Below are 26,953 nucleotides of genomic sequence, written 5' to 3' on the forward strand. Positions count from 1 at the left end.
CTCCCCCGCTCGTGGGCAAGTACGAGTGTGAATATTTACGGCCTCCGCGCGTGCATTTCCGCCGGGTGCTGCTGGCCTCTGCCCCGTAGGTAACAGGGCACAAAACAAGGAACAGGGGTGAGGAAGCAGAGTGCGTTAAGCATGAGAGCTGACTGCAAATGAGAAGTGCTCTGAGGAGGGGATCCCTTTATATAATGAGGGACAAGTGACCCATGGAAGAGGCAGGAAAGGGCGGCCCCAGGCCAGGGGCTTCTGTCCTGGTGCTACCTCCCAGCTCTGGGACTTGGGGAGGTCCTCTCCCATCCCAGAGCGGGGCTGACTTACCCTCCCACACCCTCAGGAACGCTGTTTCTGTTCTGGGGCCCAGCCCAAAATCTGCTCTTCAAACTCATGAATCTGGCCTCCAGGTGAGAGGCAGGAGAGAGAACCGTGAGCAAAGCCCTTTATTCCAGACCAAGCATCCAACCCACAAGCTCAGCTAGTGCAGTGGCAAAGCAAGTTTGGGCTCACATTCGTGTGTGTGTGTGTGCGTGTGTGTGTTTCTCTGCCCTCCTGTCTGCTCTCCCCCCAGGCCAGCCCCACCTGTGCTGACAACTTCCAGAATTCAAACCTGGCCACTGCCTGCCACCTGCCCTTGTGCCCCCACCCCTGACTGGTGTTAACTAGAGGTCAGCCAGGCAGAAAGGCCTGGCATTGTCAACACGCTTGCTTCCCAAGCAGTGACACCACTTTGATTTTCACCGCAGAGCACTGTCCTCGGCGCGGTGGATGCTTGGAGTCCGCCTGCTGCGGCCATGGTGCCTTTGTCTGGGCCTGAGGGAATGTGATTTATGTCATAAGCTCGCTGTGAAACCTTTTGCCTCAGTAATTCCAAGCTCCGTGGGTATCTCTTTACATCTATTTCAAGCCCAGCTGCTGCCCACGGACCGCGTGCTCTGTGACATTGCCGGCGCCTCTGTGCACCCCTCGCCACGGTGTGGAGTCTCGCCTGCAGTGTATCTTTGTGGCCTGGTTCAGTGTGTTTGCTGCGCACTCCACGGGGCTGCTGAGCAGAGCTGGTCTGTCCCTTTGATGTCTCGTGTGGTGATTAAACTCTTCCTGGTGGAACATGCAGGTGGCCTGGGTGGAGGAAGATGCTGCAGCCAGGTTTCCAGTGTGCGCCCCGGTTGTCCTGGGCCCAGGCTAGAACATCACAGGCACTTGTAACTTGGCTCAGAGGACGCCAAGTATGGTAAATGCATTTGGGCCGCACCCTGCTCCCAGCCAGGAGTGCCATGGGCGCCCCCTAGAGGTGAGGTCGACCTCAGCACAAAGAACTCAGATCCCCATGTCCATTTCCAAGGACTTAACAGCAAGTGGTGTGCCCTGGAGTTGCTGGAATCTCCTTCATTCACTCAACATTGAGGTGTGCAGGGGTCAGCTCTGTGCATGTGCAAGGAAAGCAATGGTGGGCAATGCTTTTTGGTGAAAGCCTCAAAGTATTCTGATTTCTCAAGGAAACTCTAATTCCTTCTACAATTGCTGGGAGAGTCAGTGTCACTTCTAGGAGCTGAACACTTCTCACAGCCTTTTGACCCCCATTATAGGACCCTCCCCCCAAACCTAAACCCAATTTACACCTCCACTGACCATGCTCTGTTCCTGTGTGGCAGACCCAGGATAGGGCCCCTGGAGACCCAGAGGGACAGCCACTGTGTTTTGCTTGCCCTGCATGTCAAGGTCAAGGCGGGGTAATTCCCACAGCCCTGGAGACAGAGTTCAGGTGTTAGAGGTCTTATCCTCAGGGAAGGTGCCCCTGGGACTTGGAAACCTGGGTAAAGAATCACTCAAATAGAGTGACTTCAAGGCCAACAAAGGATTATTTGTAGTCACTGCTGAAATACACTGATATTTTTTCTTTTTATTTCTTTTTTCTTTTTTTTGATATTTTTTCCTTTAAAATAATTTGCCTCAGCCCTAGCCAGTCTGGCTCAGTGGGTAAAGCGTCAGCCTGTGGATCAAAGGGTCCCGGGTTTGATTCCAAGGTCAAGGGCACATACCTTGGTTGCAGGCTCCTCCCTGGCCCGGGCCCTGCTCGGGGCTCATGCAGAAGGCAACCCATCGATGTTTCTCTCTGTCTTTCCCTCTCTCTTCTACTCTCCCTAAAAATCAATGGAAAAATATTCTTGGGGGAGGATTAACAACAAAAATAATTTGCCTCAGGTATTTTTCACTGGTGGCCCATCGCGTAAAGCCTGTTTCTTTTGCTTTCTTTATGCAATTTCATATGGTGATAGTTGACGTGTGCATCTTGGTTTAAGGCAAACACCGTGTGACCCGGAGGGGCAGCGAGTGGGTCTTGTTTCCATGTTATGGTTGATGCACTAAGCCTGCTAATATTGGGACATGTTAAAATGCAAATTAGGGAGATAACAGGTAAGTGTTATAGAATATAAAGCTGCTGGCATTCCCTCCCTTTCCAGAGCCCACCCTCCTGGAGCCACTGTATTAGTAGAGTGCCACGTGAGAACCACGTGAGAACGGCTCAAAGACAATGTGAGAGTTAGTACAAGACACTCATAATGTTTGTCAAGGAAACGCAACGCTCAGGGAGCTGTTTGGGTGGGCTTCCCACTTTCACCTGTGTTTTTAGACACAAACTTTACTCTGCGCGCATCTATAATGCCAAGTTAGCATTTGAGGGAAATGTGTGAATCGCGCTATTTCAGACCATCTAGAACACTGTTCTTTTTGGATGACAGCCTTTCACCCATTCAAAACTTGTCAGGCATGTCTCTTGCCTCTGATTGGTGAGCGTGGGGAAGAGGGATCATTTTTAAATTAAGCACACCCACTTTTACATCTAATGGAATGACTTCCCTTCGGTGAAGTCTTTTGGGAAAGACAATCTCTTACTCCAACCAATATTTTGGGAACTTTTCATTTGGAAATATTTCCCGTCTTTTGAGTATTTTCTCTGGTGAGAATGCATTATTCTTCCTCTTTATTATTTCAAGCGAGATCTGACCCATGGGGAAGGTGCCGAACCGCTCAGAGGCAAGCCTGCAAAGCGGGGTTGAGGTCTCCACAGCCCTGACTCTGGAAAAGTCCCCTCACCTGGCTGAAACCCAGGAAGGAGAAACACCTGCCTGGTATTTCACAGGAAAACATGAGGAGGAAAATGAGGGAATTTGCAAACGTGTAATTAATCTCATTAACAAGGTTGGGGATTTCATTTCAGATCAAATGCCAGATGCCATAGAAATCGATTTTCATTGTTCTGAAAATGACAAAAGATGAGCTGCCAAAATCACGTAAGGCATGACAGCGTCATGGAAATAAGTGTGTGGAGTCCCCAGGTGACTACTTTGAAAGGACACACGCAGGCATGCTTGTTCACACCCCAACTTCTTTCTTTTCTAGTGGCTGGAAGCCACTTTTCCGGGCCCTGGCTCCTCAAAGTATGGTCCCAAGACCAGCAGCCTGGGCCTTACTTGGCAACTGTTAGAAACGGGGACTCTGCCACCCAAACCCACGGAGTCAGAATCTGCCGCTTCCCAAGTCCCCAGGGGGTTTCTGAGTCCCCGGAAGAGTGAGAAGCGCTGCATGCAAAGCGTGGGGTGGGAGGTGCCCGGCCACCTCTTACCTTGGGGAAGGCGTCGGGCCACAGGGCGGGGGAGCCGTGGTTGAGCAGCGCCTGCACCGTGCGCTGGGGCGCGGCCTGGGGCGTGCAGACGGCCGCCTGCAGCACGCGGGCCAGCGGCGAGGCGCCTCCGTAGTCGAGCGCGGCCGGGTCGGCGCCGTGCCGCAGCAGCAGGAGCGCCAGGCCGGGGCGCGCGTGGCCGCAGGCCTTGTGCAGTGGGCTGCGCTCGTCCTCGTCGCGCGCGTCCGCCGCCGCCCCGCGCCGCAGCAGCAGCGCGCACAGGCGCAGGCCGCGCTCCTGCTCCTCGGGCCGCAGCGCCGCGCCGCACGCTGCGCTCAGAGCCGTCTCGCCGCGGCCGTTCCTCGCGTCCACGCGCGCCCCGCGGCCCAGGTAGAGGCGCGCGTGCTCGTCCAGGCCGCGCTGCGCCGCCACGTGCAGCGGCGTGTCCAGGCCGGCGCCGCCCGCGCGATGCACCGAGGCGCCGTGCTCCAGCAGCGCCTGCGCGCACCTGCGGGGAGGCCGGGAGCGGTCACCGGGTGGGCAGGGCCGGACACCCGACCCCCACACCCTGCCACGGGACTCGCCACACCCTGGCTGCTGTTTCGGGGACTTCGGACACCCCAGGGGGACAGTGGGTTCCCTGAAGAGGAAGGATAGCCGCAGAGAAAGGACGTAAGTTCAGATCTGTGCCCAGGCTGCGGAGTATAAACCGAGGTAGGAAAAAAATAAATAAATAAAGCCCGGCTGGCGTGGCTCAGCGGTTGAGCCTCGACTTATGAACCAGGAGATCACAGTTCCATTCCAGGTCAGGGCACATGCCCGGATTGTGGGCTCATTCCCAATAGGGGGCGTGCAAGAGGCAGCCAATCAATGATTCTCTCTCATCATTGATGTTTGTATCTCTTTCTCTCTGAAATCAAATAAATATATATAAAAAGAGATATGGCAAAACAAGGAGAACACCAGGCCCACCGGTTACTGAATGGTGGACATGGCTAGGAGACTTCCTGAGTCTATAGCAGAGTGTAAGACTTAGGAGTAATTCGTAACTGCCTGGTGCTACCGTGGGAGGTGATGTGGTTCAGATGACAGTGCTGAGGTAGTAATTACCTGGGCTCTTTGTCACACGTGGCAATTGAGGGCCTGGCAGTCACGGTTCTAAGGAGCGTCCCTTAGACTGTCAGGTTCTTTCTCAGCCACCATGTGCCTCTTCTGAAACCTCAGCTTCGGTGACAAGTGGACAGGGTGAGGCAGGGCTTGCCTTGCTCCCATGGGAGGACTCCTTCCGGCCCCCCAGCACTGACAGAGGCTGGCATTGGGGTGCCCCAGGGCGGGACGCATACTGAACACACCGCCATGCCTGACTGTGCGATGGCCTTTGTTTCAACCAGGCTCTGCTGATCAGAATGGATTTTAGCTGTTCCTGGATTTCCCACTGGCCTCCTGGGCCTATAGCTCCTTTGGGGGACAGGGGTCTCCCCCAGAGGTGGGCACCTTCTGCTGCCTCCAGGTCCACCAACTGGAACCCAAGATTGCCCCCTCCTCAGGCACTAAGGCCTCTCCCAGGATGGCAGCTTCCTCGGGGCCATCCACACCTGGGAGAACTAAACCCCTCAACTTTAGCTCAGGCGCAGGCTGCTGACCAGGCTGCTGGGCCTCGGGGCCCAGACACTGGTGGGAAACAGTCCTCCCCAGCCGGAATGTGGGAGGACAGTCACACAGCCCCTCCTTCATCCTGCTGGCCCTTGTCCTTTGAGGGCACTGCCAAAACACCAGCCCACTGCAGTGACCTGCTCCCGGGTCAGCTCCTGGGCATGGCCATCCATGTGTTTGCTTCCCCTCTGGAGGCTGACGGCTCAGCATGCCACCTGCAGACCACAGCCTCTGGTCCCTGTTGCCACCCACGCCTGTTGGTGCCCTTCTCATCTCTGCTCTATTGAGACTTGAGTCCTTGACGCCTCATTCTCTCAGCTCTTCCTGCCTTCGTTCCTTCCCTGGGCAGCACTCCAGACACTGTCTTCTTGGCATCCTAGGTTCCCTTGAACAGGGGACATGGCTATCCCCGTGCCAGACAGCCAAATCCAACCTGGAACCCATGTGTCATCCACCCTCTCCCTTCCCTTTGGCCGCTGAGTGCTGCTGGGAAAACACTCGTGGACTGGCCTCCGGTCTCAGGTGGGCCTCGGGGGCCTTCGGTTCACAATGTCCAGTGCTGAAGGGCAGCTCCTCATCCCGCCCACAGCAGCACCACGGCCGTCACTGCCATCCTCCAGTGGTGCTGCGGCTCCTCTCCCCCTCTCAGTCACCTCCTGCAGCGATTGTTCCCACCTTCTCCACCCTCCAGGGAGGGGAGGCCCTCTCGGTCACCTTGCCCCAGGTGCAGTCCTCTTCTGCTTCCTGGGGGTCTTGTCCTTTGCCTTTTCTCTGGCCTACCTCCCCCCACCCTTCAGTGGGCCACCAGCCCTGTTGACTGCATCACCTATAATCACTGCTTTTTCCTTCCTTTCCATGGTCACTGTGCTTTGTGGACACCCAAGTCATTTCTTGCCTGAATGGTAATGACAGTCTCCTAATTTGTCCTCTGCTCCAATCTCGCAAGCTCCATACCAGCTGGAAAGAGCCTTTCCTGTGGGGATCAGATGACACGTGCCCCCTGGAGAGAGCCTGGTCCCTGTCCCCAGGACGCGGGATGCCGAGAGCCCAGCTCCTGCGGGCCTCACCGGTCTCATTTCCTGAGGCTCCATCCTTTGCTTCACCTCTATCTGATCAGGTGCTCAGATGCATCCTGGCAGCTCATGCCCCCGTGCCTGTGTGTCCCAGGACGGCGGACACACTTCTATCTCTACGTCCTCTGCCTCTTGGGCTCCTGCCACCCTAGTGCCACCAGCAGAGGGTCACGACGCTGTGTTGTCATATGCCCTGTACATGAGTGCCTGGGCGCAGCGCCCGTGGTACCGTGTTTCAGATGTTCTTAGATCGTTAGCCCTGAGTGTGTCAGTGGGGGGCTATTTACCTCTGCTTCTTGGTGCCCAGCGCAGGGCAGCCTGCTCTCGGTTCTCCCGAAAAGCTCGAACAAATGCATTTCCTTAATGAGTAGCCAGTTACTGCTGGCTTTCCTGTTACTTGCCTCCCTGAGCTCTGAACACGATCGTCCATGGAGGGTTTCCAGCTGCCAGCGGCCGCCGTTAAATCTGCTTATATTTCTACCCAGGGACGCGCAGTGGTTCTCATTCTCTCTTTGCATATCTTTAGCTTCCATATCAGCAGTGTCTTGAGAAGTGGTCTGTGTTGGGTGGGAGATCTTTACAAACAAGTACAATTTGATGTGAAATGTCCTTTGGGACAATAACCAGCTAAGAGAGGATGCAGATTTCAGCATCGGAGTGCTTCAGACTGGCTTCCTGCTTGCCTCTCGGGGAGGCATTTCAAACAGTGCAGCAGGCGGTTACAAATCAAGGCTTCCGTCTCATTCTTGCCACTGAGCCCGCACGAGCTTGAAAACAATTACAAAACATTTGCTTCTGCCTTTTTTTTTTTTTTTTAAAGCAGCCCCGCCTTCTCCAGAGACAGCCATAGGGAAATACAAGTGGTCCTCTATTCCACACCCACAGCCTGTCTGGCTGATGGACCAGGTTGCAGTTTGCCACGGGGATACCTTTCAGAAGAGCAAGGACAGTGGCCCACCCCCTGGAGGGCTTCGGGTGCCTGTTCCATTTTTAATGAAGAGCCTCTAATTGGTGAAACCTTGGCACTTTCTTCCAGCAGTTAATGATGTGAGTTGCAGACCACAGGCACGAGAAAAAACAACACAACCAATTGACTGGGGCACACCTCTGCTGGCACACACTGGGCAGTCATTAAAGGCGAAGGTGTGGGAGCCTGTTTAATGACACGGAAAGCTATTTGCAATAGTTATGTGAAAAGATGAGGCTACCAAGCAGCACTGAACAGTCCTATTAAAAACCACACCAGAGATGTATACGCATAGACAGCAAGCCTAGAGATACACGGGCCAGCGTGTGTTTACCTCTGGCTGATGGGTGCTTTTATTGCCTGTTTGCCTGCCTGTATTTTCACATTCTCCAAAAGGAATCAGAGTTACAGTTTGAAAGAGGCACGACAGAGGTTATGAATAACGAAACCATCCACCACCAGCCACAGCCACAGCACATGGATTCTGAGAATGTTAGCTTAGCTTTCCAGGGTCCCGGAATGCTCTCAAATTTTCCATTGATCTGCCCAGGCATAAGCAGCGATTTCAGAAAGGCTGTACAGCAGTGCCCATGAGAAGGCGAGCCTAGAGGAGAGGGCAGGGGTGGGTGGGAGGTACTCAGTGATAAGCAGGGAGACAGTAGCCGTCTCGGGACTCCTGGACCTGACCTTGTATGTGTCTGTGTCCGCAGTGGGAGAAGTGTCCCAGCCCAGGCTTATGCAGGACTGCGGGTGCCCCAGCTGCGCCCGAGCCCTGTCCTCCTAGGGGAGATTTTGTTAGATTTCCTGCTACCCTGATGGACAGGCAAGCCAGGGTGGCCTGGAGCCACTGTAGGACAGTCACGATCAGAAGCCAAGGGTAGGTTCCCATCTGAGGACGTCAGAACAGTTCCTCCTCCTCGTCTTTGATAATGACCGAGATGACAGGCTGTTTCAGGGGCACAAGGTTGACAGTACACAGAAGAAGTATCTTGAGCCAAAGGCAGGAGTTAATAGGGATGAGCCCATCAAGGGCTGTTGAATTAATGTCATTTTAACTTATTTCTGAAGGGGGAAGTAGGACTCTAGCTCACACCCCACACACTGCTCCCATACACCGTCCAGCATCTTCCTGAAGCACCGCCTTCCCTGTCACCTACCAGGTGCAGAAGGTCCATGTGAATGCCCTGACCTGGGCTTTCCTAGTGTCCCCCTCTTCCCTGTCCCTTCCCCACCGTCTGCCAGGCCTCCCTGCATCCCACGAGACAGCCTGTTGAGGGTGCTCCTTCATCTGCCTTCCCTTCGTCCATCACTCTATTCACACAAAGCCCTCAAAAGTGGTATTCCTCAGCCGTAACTGGTTTGGCTCAGTGGATAGAGCATCGGCCTGCGGACGGAAAGGTCCCAGGTTTGATTCTGGTCAGGGGCATGTACCTTGGTTGCGGGCACATCCCCAGTAGAAGGTGTGCAGGAGGCAGCTGATCGATGTTTCTAACTCTCTATCTCTCTCCCTTCCTCTCTGTAAAAAAACCAATAAAATATATATTTTAAAAAAATAAAATAAAAAGTGGTATTCCTCAGACGCTGGTCCTGAGCTGGGAGCTCACTGCTTCCATACTACTTGATCTTGTTATTTATTTATTTTTAATGTTACCTTTAGTTCTTGCAACAAATCTGCATTGTAGGTAGAATCTACAGGTGGAGAAATTGAGAAAGACCAGGGACTTACATGAAGTCAAATAGCCAGGACATGGCATAGCAGAGGCCTCAATGGCTTTGTCTGCCACCTGCTGACACTTCCCACTGATATTATTGGTGAAGCATCTTCTATGAGCCAGTCACCGTGCTAGGCATTTTCCCTGTCATCTCTAAACGTCCATCCATTCATTCGAGAACATCATCTGTGCTCCATTCAACAACAGCCTTTCAAGGCAGGGAGAAGTGTTTCTACTCTGAGTCCTCCACAAATTTCTGGACAGACTCGCTGACAGGACAGCGAAGACGCTGGACCTGGTGCTGTGGGGCAGGGGCTCTGGGAAATCTCTTTTAGATTTACAGAAGAGTAAAGAATTCAATCACTTGCCCAGTCCTGCTGGCAACCCTGCCCGACAGATTTCATTCTCCCCAGTTTTCAGTTTTTGCGGTTCGATCAGTGACCTTAAGGGTAGGGAGATGATGGTGACCCTCCAGCCAGCAATCTTCTTGGGGTGGAACCCAGCTACCACTGGACAACAACCTGGTCCAGCAACCACCAGGACATCCACTGAGTGAGCAGTTTACAACAGTGACACGGAACTATTGAAAATAAGGCTAAATCCAAGATTCAAAGAAGTCGCTTCATTTGTGTGGGCGAAGTGGACAGCGCCCAAAGCGCTTTGTGAGGTCTCACAGGTATCTCTCCCGAGCAGCAGCTCCACCCAGTTGCTGGAGTCCTTGGACCAGCGGGCTGCCCTGCTCTATCCTCATGTGATTGCTGCCTGAACCCCTCCCACTCGTAGACCACGTGCCCAGGGAGAGTGACGGGTGTTGGGAACCAGTCTTGTTCAGTCATCACGGCTGCTACTCCCCCACTTGGAGTTGTCCTGAGGGCAAGCGGGCTGGAGACACTGTCCTGTGGCAGGGCGGCTGGAGCCCCAAGGCTGGGTCGTGGATGTGGGCAGAGCATCTGTCTGGATGCTGGGCAGGTGCCAGCCTGTGGGGGCAGGGGACACGGGGGAGAGGCTTGGGAGGAAGACACAGCCTGTTTTCTAACGGAGCCGTGGCAAGAAGGCTCCCTCCTGTGCAGTCACCAGCTGGCGCCTCATGAAGGATGGAAGCCACCGCCCTGACTTTGATGGAGCAGCAGTTCTGCCTTATTTCCCTGGACCTTCTGCAGAGCGTCTCCTCTGGGGACCTGTCACCCACTCCTTTCTTTCTGCATTTTCTTCTCTCTCCCTTTAACCACTCCCCCCTCTACCAGAAGCTAAGCTCTGAGACGATCAAGCATTAATGTTTACAACTGAAATGGCTGCTGTGAGTGGACTAACCCTTACGTGAAGAGGGGAGGTTGTCCGGGGCAGTGGCTGCCATTTAATTTTTTTTTTTTTTCCTGAAGTGTCAGATGGTTGTGGCTAGTGATATTTTGGGCACATTCTCCCCAGATTGTAAATGGAACCCTGCATGTTGGTGAACTGAAAAATGATTTAGGGAATAAACGTTGAGAAGTCAGCTCCACCGTTTGCCCTACTTGCCCATGAAGTAGCACCTGACTTTCTGGAAGCTTCTAGAAGCAGAAATGGGCGACTTTTTCTACCTCTGGTCCCAATACAGTGGATCAAGAGGAAAACTGGAAACATCAGGGCCAGAGGGGAGAAGAGTCAGGAAAAGTGATAGGGGTGGGGGTAGAATGGGGGGAGGCTTTGACTTGGACCGAGAAAAGTTTGATGTGTTTGTATTTATGTATGTTTAAGGGAGCTATAATTTGCATACAGATACATGCATAGGTCTTAAGAGTACAGCTGTGTGAATTTCTACAAAGCAATGCACCTCTGTAACCAACATCCCAATCAAGAGGTGCCATATTTCCATCTCTCCAGGAAGTTCCTTGTGTTTGCTACCAGTCAGTCATCCCCCCACAGGCTACCTGACAGCAGTTCTCAACCTGTGGGTCGCGACCCCTTTGGCGGTCGAATGACCCTTTCACAGGGGTCGCCTAAGACCATCCTGCATATCAGATATTTACATTACAATTCATAACAGTAGCAACATTACAGTTATGAAGTAGCAACGAAAATAATTTTATGGTCGGGGGTCACCACAACATGAGGAACTGTATTTAAAGGGCCAGAAGGTTGAGAACCACTGGGCTACCACGTTCTGATTTCTCTCACAGTGGTTTAGTTTAGTTTTGTCTTTTTTTAGAACTTTCTACTCTTTTTTACCTGGCCTCTTTCGCTTAACATAATGTCTGACATCCACCCGTCCATACAGTTGCATACAAGAGTAACCCATTATTTTTTATTTCTGGGTATATTTAATTGTATGGATATACCACAATTTTAACATTCACTCTCCTATTGATTTGGTGGACACTTGGGTATTTCCATTTTGGCTATAATGAATAAAGCTACGATGGGAAAACATTTTTGAATAAGTCTATGGACATATGTTTCTCTAGAAGTGAAATTGCTGGTAGGAGTATATTTAACTTTAAAAGAATCTGCCAAACAGGCTTCCAAAGTGATGGCATCATTGTATATTGCCGGCGACAAGGTGGGAGGGCTCCAGGCCCTCCACATCTGGGCCAGCATTGGCCGTTGTCATCCTTTCTGACTTTGGTCATGCTAACAGGTGTGAAATAGTGAATATTTCTTTGTGGTTTTAATTTGCATTTCTCTCATGACTAATGATGTGGATGGAGCACCTTCTCATTTGCTTATTGGCCATTTGTCTGTTTCCTGGCCTGTCTGAGGCTTTTGCCCGGAGGGTGAAGGTTGGATTTGGCCTGGAATACTTCTTTTAATTCCTGACCTGAGTGGTGGGAGTTCAAATGGGACTTGGCAAGTGAACAGAAAGCTGAGCAATCTGCCTGAGATGCTAAGAAGGGGCAGCGAAGGGGCAAAGCCAGTGGTTGGCAGTGTTTGGAAGGCGGTGATTGGGGCCGAGCAGAGCTACTTCCTGACTATACACAGCTTTCGGAAAACGTTAGGTTCACAAAGGAGAGGCCATCTTTCAGCACTGATCTCTCCAACGACACTGGGCTTTTGAGTCTGGCTCTGACTATTTTCATGGTGTGCCGCCTTACTGGCAAAATAGGGGCCCTCCATGAACCTCAGTTTTCTAGTCTGTAGACTGGGCATAACCACGCCTTACTGGCCTGCTGGGAGGAGCGTAAGCAAGTAAGACCCTTGCAGGTGCTCAGGAATGTGTGAAGCACAAATATCAAAGCATCTAATGGACAGCCCCTCTCTGCACCTCATGCTTTAGTATTCCACACGATGCCTCAGGCTCCCACTGAACCAGGCCATGTTTTCGCCCCTCTACTTGAATAATAATTCAGTCACCCCCCTGGGACGCGGAAGAGTAAACTGCTTTTTCTTTCTGTTTCTCTCTATTTTATTTTTTATTTATTTACTTATTTATCTTTGTGAACTGCTTTTTGAGTTATTTATCAAGTTCCGTGAGCCTGGCGCCTCAGGCAGGTAAACTTCCTGCTATCAGGGAGATGCTGGGGTTGCGGCTGCGGTGGGGACTCTGAGTAGCTCCTTCCCCTGGACCTGTTCCTTCCTTGACTTTCTTGCGAAGGAAAAGCAGTACTTCCTTCCTCTCTGCCCAGATCTCAGCCTGCCAGGTCTGAACTGGAAAAGAATTGCCCCATGACTTTCTTCAATGATCCCCCCTTTCCTCCCAGGATAGCTGCTTTCACAGGCCCAACAGCGGCTTATGAATGGTTTTTCATTCAGTTGAATTGACACAGCTGGGGCAAAAAAAGTATGCTTCATACTCGTCTGTTCGTGGGGGAAGCAAGCCCGCCTCACTTCGGCTTAAATCAAGACAGCGTTAGGCGAGAATAAGAATCGGCGCTCTGCTAATTCCTTCCTCATTTTAATCATCTCAGAATGTGAACTAGGGTCAAGGAGAGGAACCAGGTAATAAATAGGGCGAGGCCGGCATGCCGGCTACTAAGGTGAGCAGTAACTTTACTGGAACTTTTTTCTTTCTGGGAAAATCTCTTCAAAAGGCTCCTAGATTAAAGCTCCAATCTCCTTTTTTGTGTGTTGAATTCTGAATTCAGAAGCTTGCTGGTTGGAAGGAAGCACAGACAATTTTTTTTTAAGTCCCAGGAACTCAGAGACTCAAAGGTTTGAAAGTCCTGCACCCACGGTGAATTGCCGGCTGAAAGGGGCCGGAGCAGAGCCGGGCCCCGAGGTGTGGAGACCATTGTCATCAAGAGTAAGAGAATGAAATGGCTCTGTATGTAGGTCAATGACCCCCTCTCTACTGAAAGGTAAAAAAAAAATTAAGGATGACCTACAATCTACCATGTAGAAAGTAGCTCTTTCTTGTCAAGGTGATAATGTTTATACTACGTGAAGCCAGACCTCCCCGGACTCTGACTTTGGGGGGACTCTCAAAGCTGAAAAGCGCTGGTCAAAACCTCAAGCCCTTTCTGACATCTATTAACTTTTTATTCTTCAAAGTAGTTGGCTGTATCGTTGGAGGCGTGGCCCATGGAATCAGGCAGCATTTTCATTCTAATCAGTGAGATGGAAGGATTCTGCCTGAACTTCTGGTGTGTTCGTCACTTACCTTAATCTTTCCCCCAATAACCAGGATTTAAATGAGCCAAGGCTGTCAAAGTAAATGGATAGATTCACAGAGAGGGACCACAGACACAGAAGAGAAAATGAGAAGAAAAAGAAGAAAGAGGGGGAGGAGGAGGAAGACAAAAGAAAAGCGATTTCCCAGAGCCCCGTTTCAATACAAAGACACTTCAAAAGTCCTTATTAAACAGTGTCCTGGACCTGTGTGATTTTTGAAAATCCAACCGAAGCTAGGAAATTAGCCTCTTGCATAGTATATGAGCCGAGTAGCTGTCATGGTCTATGTAAACCTCAGCCCTTACGATGCCCAAATGTACTGACCTGCATTAGGGACATTGTCAGGATTCATGCTACGTATGCTTCGAATCTGTGTTGCATTTTCATTTCTTAATAAAAAGCCATGTTTTCCCAATACGATCTAAGTGGGAGGTTGGCGCTCCAGGCGTGAAGCCAACTTGATTTTTAAAACTCTCTTTATTTTTAAATTATTTTAGATTTACAGAAGAGTTGCAAAGCTAATACGAACAGTTTCCAACTACCCTTCACCCAGCTTCCCCTAAAGTGAACCTCTTATAATATGGTACATTTGTCAAAATTAAGAACTTAACATTGGTTCAGTTCCAGGAACTGAACTGACGTCAAGATTCCTTACAGCGCCAGTTGTCAGTACCACGTGGTACTGTGTCACAACAGACAAATACGTCGGTAAAACAGAACAGAACGAGGGAGGAATGGCGCTGCCATGGAGCCCTGGTGAGCTGGCATGTATCCACACGGGCCATGCAAACAGAGGCTTGAACCACTGCTGATCTGTGTCCTGGCAGAAAACCCATGATCCTCCTGGGTGGGAGGCTGGCAAGGAGCTGCTCAGGGGCCGAAGGCCACTCGCCTCCCCGTGTCTCCTGGGAGGCGTTCAGGAGACAGTTTCTCATCGCCTCCTGGGTTCTCATGAGGTTTGAGACTTCCTGCCTTGCCCCGCTCAGAATACAGCTGCAGACTATAAAACCGCTCAGCTGAAGTCTAGATTTGGCTGCTTAGCAACGGGGTCACTACGACTCATATTGTCACCAACTGGTCCCTTTTGTTTAGGTGTGGTCCTTTGTGGTGTGTGGGGCAGGGACCGTGAGGAATTGGCACCTTTGGCTGTTCTCCTCTTCACTGTTTATGGAGGAGATAAATGGTCTGAATCAAACTCGGGACTTTATCTGTTGAATCGGTAAGACCTTGCCCTGTCTTGTGTGTACTGACAAGAGTCCAGAAATAAACCCACACATACGTAGTCAGTTGATTTCCAACAAAGGTACAAAGTCAATTTAGTGGAGAAAGGAAAGGCTTTTTGACAAATGGTGCAGGAACAATTGGATATCCACATGCAGAAAAAGAAAAGAAAAGCTTCAATCCATCAATCTATACCTCACACCATATTCAGAAATTAACTCAAATTGGCTCATAGACTTAAATGTAAAATATAGAATTATTAAATTTACTGAGGAAATGTAGAAGGGCATCTTTGTGGCCATGCATTAGGCAAAGGTTTTCCCAAATAAGATAGCCCTACACAAATCCTAAAAGAAAAAAATTGATAAGCTGGATCCCACCAACTTTAAAATTTCTGTTCTTTAAAAGACACTTTTAAGAGAAGAAAATAGAATCCAGAGATGGACAGGCCATATTTATAAATTGCATGCCTGACAGGGGACTTGCATCCAGGGACTGTAAAGAAATCTCAACATTTAAGAATAAACAACCCATTTTTTAAAATGGGTACAAGAGCCCTGGCCAGTGTTCTCAGTGGTTAGAACACCAGCCCGAGCATGGCAGGGTCATGGGTTTGACTCCTGGTCAAAGGCACATACCTGGGTTGCAGGTTTGATCCCAACCCCAGTGGGGGCACCTGCAGGAGGCAATCAATTGATATGTGTCTCTCACATCAGTGCCTCTCTCTCTAAAAATCAATGGAAAAAATATCCTTGGGTAAGAGTAAAAATAAATAAATAAATAAATAAATAAATAAATAAATAAATAAACCGGGCACAATATTTTAAAAAGGCATGTGGTCACCAAAGAGGACATATGGGTGGCAAATAAGCACATGCAAAGGTGCTCAGCATCAGTTGTCATTAGGGGAATGCCAGTCACAACCACACACGGATGGAGTGCCTACAATGAAAGAGCGACCCTACCAAGGACGGCAAGGGTGTGAAGCAACTAGACCTCATACATTGCTGGTGGGCCTGCACAATGGCACGGCCACCTTGGAAACCAGTTTGGCAGGTTTATAAAAGGTTATCTTTCAATCACATCATATGACCCCTGCGTTCTAAGCCTAGGTACTTCCCCAGGAAAAATGAAAGCACATGCCCATACAAAGCCTGGCACACAGATGGTCATAGCAGCTTTATTCGTAACAGTCTGAAGCTGGAAACAATTCAGTGCTTTTCAACACACGAATGGAGAAACACACCATGGAATACCACTCAGCAACGACGACGAGTGAGTTATGGACACACACAATATGATGAATCTCAAAGTAACTATGATGAGTGAACGAAGCCAGACAAAAAAGAGTACATTCCACTTATATAGAATTCCAGCAAATTCAGACTGAACTACGGTGACAAAAAGCAGATCAGTGGGATAATGGAGGAGGGGGGTGGGGACATAATAATGGGGCCAGGGAACCTTTTGACCGGGATGGGTGTGGTCAGTCTTGATAATAGGGATGGTTTCATGAACACACAGACGTCTGTCTAAATTTATCAGATTGTACACTTCAAACACAGGCAGCTTATTGTATGCAGTTACACCTCCGTAAAGCAGGTCCTAAAAAGTACATTGGAAGAACTCTGCTTCCTTCTGCCACTCTCCAGGCCACTGGTGGCCTGCTGCCTTGCTGAGTCCCCGCTCTGAACTCAGGTGACATGAGCAGGTGGGGCCCCACCTTGGTGACCCAGAGCCCAGTAGTAGGCCTGCTGCACTTCATATGGTGATTTTACTTGATCCTCACCACAGAGACAGAGGCCAAGAAATGACAACCCCCAGGGCAGGGGCTGGAACATTGTGACTAAAAGAAATGTCAAGATGACGCACTGCAAGCCGAGAAACCGAACATGAATCCTGTGCAATGACATGGTGGCTCACAGCTTCTCCTGGGCCTACCGGACCCCGTGGGCACAGACTCTGCAAGGACAAACGCGGCTTGGACGCGGCAGCTGTAGAACCTCCCGAACCCCAACACCTGGGCGGGCGGTGGGCTGGGACCGCTGCTCCCCGAAAAATGCCAGGCCCAGCTCGGCTTCCTAGAGGAACTGCGGAGCCCCGCCCGAGGAGCTAGCCATTTATGTCACACTGTGACAATTATTCTGCATAAAATTATCATTAAAAACTCTAATTTTTCAGCTCCCAACCCCGCCAGTGGCCTTTTAGCATTCTTCAGCACTGCGTCTGAGGGCCGTGATCACCCCGCTCATTACTCGGTGTGGCGCCTCCCCCCTCGCGCTCGCAATCAAGGCTAATTACACCCGCGCGCGCGGGGGCAGGGCCGAGCGGGGTCCAGGGGCCGGGAGTGGGGGCGGGGTCCGGGAGTCCGGGTCCGGGTTGGGGCCTGGGGTGGAGGGGGCGGTGTGGCCGTTGTGGGTTCTGATGGTCAGCGAGGGGCCGCGCAGGCCAAGGCTGGGTTCGGGGCTTGGGTGAGGTCAGAGCGCGGGCGGTGTCAGGAGTCCCAGTCCAGGCCCAGGCGGCACCAAGGTCCGGGGGGACGGGGCGGGGCCTCTGGGTCCTGGGGGCGGGGCGTGGATGAAGGGGCGTGGCCAGCGACGGGAGCAGTAGCCCCGGCGCGGTCCGGTGGGTGGTGGGTGGTGGGTGGTGGGTGGTGGGTGGTGGGTGGTGGGTGGCCGCGTCACTTACCCCAGCGAGGCGGCCGAGCGGCAGAGGTGCAGGGGAGCCAGGCCTTCGGCGCTGAGCAGGTCGGGGTCGGCGCGGTGCTGCAGCAGCAGCTGGGCACAGGCCGTGTGGCCCCCCAGGCAGGCCTCGTGCAGGGGCCCACGGCCTCCGGGGCTGGCATTGGGGTCGGCGCCGCGACCCAGCAGGTGGCTCACGCAGGCCGCATGGCCTCGGGCTGCGGCGATGCACAGGGGCGTGGTGAGCTCACGCGTGTACTCCAGGGTCCAGAGACCTGGAGGAGGGGGGAGGGAGAGGTAAGGTGAGTGGGGAGCACCGGTGGAGGCGGTGCCCATTAGGCTGAAATGGGGTGAAACCATCTCTTGAAATTAGGTACCAGGAGGGCGTGTGCGGGGATATATATATACAAAGTTGCAGAGGGCTGGGGCAGAGAAAGCCATGAGATCCAGGCAGGCACACAGATGAGGGAGAGGGGGCAGGGGTGTCTAGGGAGGCTGAGACCAGAGAGGGTCAGAGAGATATCAAGGGAAAACAGAAGTGTAGGAAGAGGGGCGGTGGAGAGTACACACACATGGAAACAGAGCAGGGGAACAATGGGGGTGACGGTGCCATTGGGGGAGTGAAAAGATGACCAAACAGGGTGGGCAGCGGGACAATTAAAAAAAAATTTTCTTATTGATTTCAGAAGGGAAGGGAGAGAGAGGGAGCTAGAAACATCAATGATGAGAGAAGATCCTCCATCGGCTGCCTCCTGCACGTCCCCTACTGGGGATCGAGGGGCAGCCTGGGCATGTGCCCCGACCTCCTGGTTCATAGGTTGACATTCAACCACGGAGCCACGCGGGCCAGTCATTGTGGGACAATTTAAGAGAGGAATTCACATTTTCCAGGTTCTGAATGAAGGGTAGCTTAAAGGAGGCAAGTGAGCTGTGGATTTTTCTGGAATCCAGCTCTCTCTCATCCAGCCCCTAATGTACCCTGTATCATTAAGAGGAGAAGGCAGCAGACAAAACAAACTGACCCACAGCACCCACGTTGCTCAAGAAAAGGACTCGGAAAGTTTAGGCCCCTTGGAAGTGGCGAGTTTCAGAAGCGCACTTTGATGTGGTCGGCCACATTCGGCACAATTCTGGTTTGTTTCTTTGCGCTTTTTAGGGTTTTGTGTGCGCGTGTGTGCGTGTGTATAGATTGCTTTCTCTTGCAGGATGAATGGAGCGGTGCCATACATTTTACTTCTCTGAAAACTTTGGGCTTTCAAAAGGCCCGTGGAAGGTTGTTAGCGGCCAGGAGTGCTCGTGGAAATGGAGGAAGCAGTCCCTGGCGAATACACTTCAAGGGACAGGATTTCACATGGCAGGCATGCCTTCTGATAACGATGGAAGAATCGATACCGTGTCTGTAATGAGCTGCGGAGGAGACCCTTTCACAGGCCACCTCCTTCCTGGGACCCATGCTGCGCAGTTCTGAAAGGCCACTCATAATTACCTTCCTGCAGAGTGCCGGCCGCCCCACGTCCCCTGGCCCAGCCTGGAGGTTGTTGCACGCTCCGTGGGATGGTGTGGGGGCCCGTGTCCTGGTGGCGGATGATGGTGGCCTGATGCCCAGGGGACGTGGCTGGCACGGGTTTGGACTGCTTTCCCAGTGAAGACTGTGTCTGATTGGGAGCCGGGAGGATGGGTAGAGTCCTTGATGACAATGACCTACATTCCTGTAGGGCCAGCCCCCGGTTCTGGACTCCACTCATTTCTCTGCAGGAGGAAACCTACTTACTGAGGGGCCAGGAAGCGGGTGCTCCATTCTCTAGGGCCTGCGGAGTTCTCAGCCCCCCTCCCCCTCCTCCCAGCAGCTCCATTCACCTGCCCCAATGCCCAGGTCTTCCCATGGAACGATGGGAAGGGGCTGTGGTGGGCATTTAGCTCAGCCCTAGATTAGGGCCAGCTCCCTTGTCCAGGCCCTAGGAAATGGTGCTGAGCATCTAGCCTTTAAGAGAACAGGGTTCTGAGATGGTTCTTGGGATCAGAAAGCCTGAATCAGCTTCCTATGACTCCCACCCGGGTCCCCGTTCTGCCAGCAGGAGGAACCCGGAGGCAGGCTTCTCCCCATGGGCACGTCCTTCTAAACATCAGTGCCATCATGCCAGGGCTCTCCTGGGACTCGAGCTGGGATGCTGTACCCAGGGGCCAGCCACTGAGACCCTGCTTGGTGCGCCCCCATCCCCTGGCCCTGGCCACCAGGAAGTCCTCCCACGAGAGAGGGCAGAGGTGTGGGGCTGCTGGTCCAGCTGTGAGGGAAGACAGGCAGCTGGGCTGGAAGCAAGATTCCAGCGGCCCTGAGCACTGCCCACCCGCTTCTCGCCTGCACCAAGGCTGCGGCAGTACCACTCTCTGGGCTGCCCTTTCCCCGCTGGCAGCTCACGCCCCTTCTCTGTCCGCACTCCCTAGTTTCCTGTCAGACAGGTGTGCCATCGGAAAACACAGATCTCAGGGCTGGGAGACTAAGGAGGGAAAAGGAAGGAGGGGCAGATTCAGGCCATGGGTAGCATTGATGTCTAGTTGAAATTGCAACATTTGAGCATGCAAGTGTTCAGGGCGGGGAGGTATGTGACAAAAAATAAACATCCATCAAGCATTCAAACAGTTGGCATTCTTGATTGAATTGCCACCCAGCCCTTGGCAGAAATGTGCACCCCATCTGGACCAGGTGAAGGAGAAGAGGCCCAGGCTGCTCCAGGGGCCCCTCAGCTGGGAGGTGGTGCGGCCGGGCAGGAAGGCATCTGCCTCCCACAGCCCCTGCCCCCTACTGGCTGCTCTGAGCAGCTGCAACAGTACAGTGGTTGCTATCCGCCCACTCCCCCCACCCCCTGTGAGGTATAAACAGAAGTGAAGACAGCATTAGTGTTGATGGGAACAGCAGGGAACTTTATGGGAACAAGGGTCCACTCCGTGCCTAACACCCTGCTGGGTGCTGTGGGACACGCAGTGGGGGGAGAGAGCATGCAGACCATGTTTGCAAGGAATGCACAGTTCACCGCATGTAAGAGGCAGGTGGGTACAGAAAACGATGAGCAGAAACACTGGGGGCCACTTCCCTAGTCACTGTCCCCTGCGGTGAAGTCTGCTCTCCCATCACTTACACATCCTGCACTTGCTCTGCTCCATTTCGGTAGCAATGCTAATTCTTCGCTATTTCATTTCTCTAAGCATCACCATTTTCCCATGGTCTTTCCCTCAGACTGCAGTTAGATCCGTTTCTGAAGGACTTGTCCGTACACAGCTATACCTGGTCCAACGTGAGCTTGTACTTCACCTCAAACTGGACCAGTCTTTTGTGCCTGATACCCTTTGTCACGGGTTATTTTGAGAAGGTCTGGGACACTGGGGTGAGTCCAGGGATAGGAGCCATTCCACCTTCGTTCTATGCTAAACTTAGCTTTCCAAGCACGGTATTTGTCAACAGCACCCTACACGTCCAAGCTGGATTTCAGTGAGTAGGGAATAGTAGTCACAAAGAACACGTGGTTCTTCGTGAAAGCTTCTAGACTAGCTCACGGTAGACAGTGCTGGTCTCACAAGTAGGACATGTGGATTACTCCGGGAGCAAGGCAGAGGTGTCCTTTTTTAAAAATTAAGAACAAGCATAGCTATATGTGTGACTATACATTAAAACAAAAAACATAAAAAATAAAACAAACTAAAAACCACACAACAACAAAAACACCCTCCACAAATACCTGAAAACCAATCCATTCATCCATCTATTTGTTCAGAAAACCAATCCATTCATTCACCCATTTGTTCAATAAGCATTTATGGACTATAATGTTCTAAGTTGTGTTGTTAGGATTCTGAGACAAAAAACAAAAAACAAAACACAACACAAAACAATAATCCTGCCTTCAAGGATCACACAGGAAAAAACAGTGACCAGAAGACCCCCAAACACAGGAGTTCTTCAGTCTTCCTTTCCACGAGCCGGGCGAGGTTCTTTAGTTATGGGTGGATAACACCGTCCCCTGACCCAGTGCTGTTGGCTGTGCTCCTTGCCTGCTGCACACCAGGCCTGCCCATCCTACCTTGCTGGGATCAAGCCATTTTAATCTCACTTTTCTCATCCTCATCCTTCTACGATTAGTCAAAGCCAGTGCCTAGCCTTCAAGATACAACTTAAATGCCATCTTCTCTGCTTACTTCAGTCCAAATAAACTCAACTTCTTCCAAGAACAAATCTGTGTATGAAGTTGCTGAGCAAGTGTTGAAATCTTTGATAAAACAGAAGAAGGAGCAGAAGACCAGAGTTTTATGTTTCAAATGGGAAGAGAACTTGACTTCTCCAAGTTTAAATTGACACCAGTCCTGGGCAAGGTCCCTAAATGGAGTAGGAAAGAGATGGGTTGGGGGTATTTAGAAATGGGAGTGGGGCACTTGGCACTCTGGGGTCACTAGGAATAAGTCAGGGTGGACACAAAGAGTTTTCTTTTGTGATGAGGTCGCTTCCTAGATATGCAGAGGGATGTAGGCATAGTCATGCACATTTCAATCTGCAATGGAAGTTTTCATGAAAACCTTTTAGAGAAGATGGAAAAAATATGGGTCTTTCTTTAGGAAACTCTCGCTTAAAAACTCACCCTGGAGAAACAATACCCATGGTGCCTGCAGAGTGCTGGTTCCCACCTTGGCTGTCAAGTGGAATCACCCGCATCCCAACCTGAGCGAGTCCAGTGTGACGGGTTGGTGTGACAGGTTGGTGTGACGGGTTGGTGTGACGGGTTGGTGTGATGGGGTTGGTGTGATGGGGTTGGTGTGATGGGTTGGTGTGATGGGGTTGGTGTGATGGGGTTGGTGTGATGGGTTGGTGTGATGGGGTTGGTGTGATGGGTTGGTGTGATGGGGTTGGTGTGACGGGTTGGTGTGACGGGGTTGGTGTGACGGGGTTGGTGTGACGGGTTGGTGTGATGGGTTGGTGTGATGGGGTTGGTGTGATGGGTTGGTGTGATGGGTTGGTGTGACGGATTGGTGTGATGGGTTGGTGTGATGGGGTTGGTGTGATGGGGTTGGTGTGATGGGTTGGAGGGAGCAGCCTGAGCAGCAGGACTGGTGAAAACTCCGCAGGTGCTTCTGGCATGCAGCATGGCTGAGGACCGCGGCGCACTTGGAAGGGTGGAGTCTGATTTCAGCCTGAGCCTGCACAGCATGCTTGTCAATGATCTGAGTGAATGCATGGAAGGGTGGGCCTCCCACTGGTGGGTGACATGGAGCATGACACAGGATCCCTAAAGTGCTCAACAGGCCAGAGCAATGGGCTGTTTGCATCAAAGCCCCAAACCAACACTCAAACCCCAGGCCCTTGGGATCCTGTTGTCCTTGTGAATCAAGTGGCTGAAGCTGCCACTCGCTGCTGGGGGCTCCCCTGCTGCTGGCACTTGAAGATTCTTTTCCTTGTTTTTAAGCTCAGAGGTGAGGTGTGCTATGGATGTGTTGATGTTCTGACCCAAATTTAGGTGGCATCAGCGCAGCAAATTATTTGACTTTTTTAAAAAACGTTGAAAGCATGCCTGCACAGTTGCTGGTGTCCCTTTAAGTTCCCTCACTCAGCGGGACCCCGGCTTTGCAAAGCCTAGAGCCCTGCCTGGAATCCCGAGAGCCCCGGGCTTGCTTCTCACATGTCCCTGGACCCGCATCTGCTCGCCCCCACGCCAGGGCACACAATTAGCTTGTTTAATTTTTTTGGTTTGTTTGTTTGCTTTCAAGCTGGCCTACGGACAGCATCCCTGAGTGAGTCTGGCAACTCTACTGAAGATGTGAAGGTCTGCCACGGTGTGCGCAGCGTATCACCTCCTCCATCTCTGCTTTCCCTTTGGTGCAACCATGGAAACCTCCCCCCTCGCCCTGTCAGGGTGGCTCGTGCATCCTCAGGCCTGGCCGTGTCGCTGCTACTCCCAGGAGCTGGTCATGGAAATGTTTCCGAACAAATACAGTGCCCTTCTTGAAAGAGAGAGATTCTGGTGAATATGATTTTCTCTAAACCAGTATGTTTAATACTTTTAGTTCTTTATATAAACTCTCAAATGGTGCCAATTGGATGGAGGATGAAAGAACCTCATTTGTTTAGCTGGGCCACATTGGAGTACAAAAGAAATGGAACTGCTGGGCCTTTTGTTGCAGAGGGTGGAGTGAACGGAGAAAACAAAAATCCCAGCACTAGAGGACAGCCAGCTTTCCTCCGGCGGCCCAGGGAACAAACCTAACCTCTCACCACTAGCCAGGTAGTCCAGGGGGTTGGAATATAATTTCATAAAGAGTATTTTTGGGATGTAAATAATAAGCATAATATTTTGTCTATAAGAGACATAAAAACTGGTTCTCCAAATGGAGGCTTGTCGTGTAGGTAGCTAAGGAGAGGGAGTTTTTGCTTCTGTATCTAATGAGAGGAAGAGAGTAAAATCCACCTTGAGATGATATGAGATGTACAAATGGTGGTGTTCCAGTGGTAATGATTGTCTTCACGCACTACCCAGGTCTTGGCATCCTGCCAGGGAATCGGCGGGCGGTTTTCTTTTCCTCGGGAGTGTTTGAGATGCGCTCTGCCCATGTCTGTGGAATAACCCAGCTGAGCCCGAAATACGGGCGGGCTCAGGCTGTTTCTCCATGAAGAAAACTTTCCACAGGTTCACACCCTGAGATCCAGGCTGCAGGCCGCTCACATTTCCTTGGGGAATGTGTTCTTGGGGACTGGCGAGTGTGCGGGCTCTTTCCTGGGCCATCGGGCAAATGTGTGCTTCCTTCTGGGGCCGGGTGTCCGATAGGCGGACAAGCCCGGGCAGGAGGCCGGCCCTGTGGACGTCGGAGATTCTGTGCATCTTCTCTAATAGGCCGACGCTCGTTGTCGCGCTGGCCAGCGCTGTGCTTCCTGCACGAACTATTCCTATAGCAGGCCGTGTGCTCACTCCCGTCGGACCAGCACCAGCGCCCGGCACAGTGGCCCAGCTCTAACAGGACATGTACTTGCACGCCTTCTTCGATTCTCATTCTCCCTATTTAATTGCTAAAGGCCATTCCTCCTTCATTCCTGCTCCCTCCAGCTTTTCGTTCTTTTTTTTCCCTTTTTATTGATTTCAGAGAGGAAGGGAGAGGGAGAGAGAGATAGATACATCAACAATGAGAGGGAATCATTGATCGGCTGCCTCCTGCACACCTCACCCTGGGGATTGAGCCCCAGCCCAGGCATGTGCCCTAACTGGGAATCGAACCGTGACCTCCTGGTTCATAGGTGGACGCTCAAACACTGAGCCATGCCGGCTGGGCTCCCTCCAGTTTTTTTACTTAAAAAAAAAATAAAAATAGTAAGCTGGACAGGCAAGGCTCTGAGGTTGCCCCATACACAGAGAGATTAAAAATGTTCAGGTACCTCCACCTCTTTCTGAATCACAACGGTAGCACAGCACACCTCATTGAGCTCAGCATTAAAACATGTACTTCCTCAGATCAGGCGCCTCTATTAATAATGACCTAAATTGTCTGCACTGATTTCGTGTTATTAAGAAATCTCATTTCCATCCTGTGCAAGAAGACAATACAGGGAGGAAAAACACCTCTCGAACGTATTTTCCTGCAAAACAACAAAGCCACGTCTCATTATGGATGCCATCCTCTCCGAAGGTCAAGTGCTGCCTTTTTAAAAAAAAATATATATTTTATTGATTTTTTACAGAAAGGAAGGGAGAGGGATAGAGAGTTAGAAACATCGATGAGAGAGAAACATCCATCAGCTGCCTCCTGCACTCCCCCTATTAGGGATGTGCCCGCAACCAAGGTACATGCCCCTGACGGGAATCGAACCTGGGACCCTTAAGTCCACAGGCCGACGCTCTATCCACTGAGCCAAACCAGTTAGGGCAAGTGCTGCCTTTTCAGGGAGGCCCAGGAGGGTGCATTGGAAGCTCATAAACAAGGGTGCCCTGTGCCCGCAGTCCCTGCGGCCCAGTGTGAGACAGAGCGGCTGAGCCCTGGCACATGCCACGTACACAGCCCTGGGAGGACGCTTCCCGGCGTGGGGGACGGGCGGGGAAGCACATCATCGACGCTTTCCCTGATAATGCCGCGGAGTTTCTTTGCAACTGTCATGGGGATTTAATTACATGATAAAATTGCAGCTCCTACCTCTTGAGACAAATTGCGTGTTCAGACTGATTGTTTTTTATGAGTCTCACACAGGGGAGCAAAATATCGCTTGAAGTTGGATTGGCCTGATGGCTATGACCTAATCCTCTTTACGTCCCTTCTAGATACGAAACGTTTCCTATCCTGCCGCAAAGGAGGGTGGGCTCCTGGTGGGGTCTCCCAGCTGCTTGGCAGCTCTGCATGGAGCCGAGTGAGGCCAGTGTCATCTGGGGGATTCCGAGACCATTCTACTTATCTTTCTGTTGGCAAAATAGGAACACCTTGAACTTGTAATAGAAAGTAGGAAATACACATTATAATAAGTATAAGCGACCATTGAACGTATGCACTGCTTGTAATTTTACTAATTTAAAATGCAAGTTAAAATAACAAGAGATCTTTTCCTAAGAAATGGCAATAGATTTTTAAAAAAAGCAAGTTTGGAAGAGTTTGGTGATACTGAGGCTCTCGTAGTTTGCACATGGAAGGGTAAATTTCTATACAGAGGGGGAATATTCTCTCTTGAGTTTACATGTACAGGGCATTGTTCATGCATAGAAGCCTGGGTAGATAGAGCAGAAATCCTCGCCTTTAGGGAGGGGAGACACGTGGGGCAACCATTAGCCAGTGTGAGGGATGAAATCACTACTCCGGAGAGGGATGGGTGTGATGATGAGGAAGCAGGTAAGGTCTGAGAGTGACGGGAAGGTCACAGTCAGCAGAGCAGCCAGATACCCAGACACGTGTTTGACTCCTTTCTCTCATGTTGCCTCTGCTCCCAGTGTGCTGAGCTTCTGGAATCTGTACATTTATATCTTTCATCCAATTTGGGAAATGTTTGGTAATTATTTCTCTAAACATTTTTTCTGATCCATTTTCTTTCTCGAACTCCAGTTGAGTTTCCCAGACCTGCTCTATTGCCCACAGTCCTGTTCGTTTTATTTTCAACCATCTTACTCTCTGTTCTTCAGATTGTGTACTTCCTGTTGATCTGTTTTCAGATTCGCTGACTCTTTCTTCTGTCATCTTCAGTCTGCTGCTGACTGAACAAAGCCCATTGTTGATGAGAACAAAGCCAGCCCTAGTTTCAAGGGAGGTGGTGCCACTGCATTGCCACAGAGACAATTAGTGAAGACAGCTAGCTGTGTCTCCTGACACCAGACTCTCCCCCTCTATCCTTCCCATGTATGTGAAAGTTTTTTCCCCTCCAAATTAGACAATCTCATTTTATTGCTGAATGGCTCCTCATTGACTCTCCAACAAGAGTAACTACCTATGTCTAT

General features: G+C 51.3%; 1 protein-coding gene across 1 annotated transcript in view; it reads right to left on the reverse strand.

Annotated features, from left to right (window-relative positions):
• ASB18 (ankyrin repeat and SOCS box containing 18) overlaps positions 1–26,953 on the reverse strand; it is a 40,170-nt gene that overhangs the window by 8,069 nt on the left and 5,148 nt on the right. The window contains exons 2-3 of the mRNA XM_059702478.1: positions 17,521–17,788; positions 3,626–4,130 (exon numbers count right to left, since the gene is read on the reverse strand). Of these exons, the coding sequence (XP_059558461.1) occupies positions 3,626–4,130; positions 17,521–17,788 (773 nt within the window). The remainder of the gene's footprint in view (positions 1–3,625; positions 4,131–17,520; positions 17,789–26,953) is intronic.

This window comes from Myotis daubentonii, chromosome 7 (genome assembly GCF_963259705.1).
Source record: "Myotis daubentonii chromosome 7, mMyoDau2.1, whole genome shotgun sequence".
NCBI classification, from domain to species: Eukaryota; Metazoa; Chordata; class Mammalia; order Chiroptera; family Vespertilionidae; genus Myotis; species Myotis daubentonii.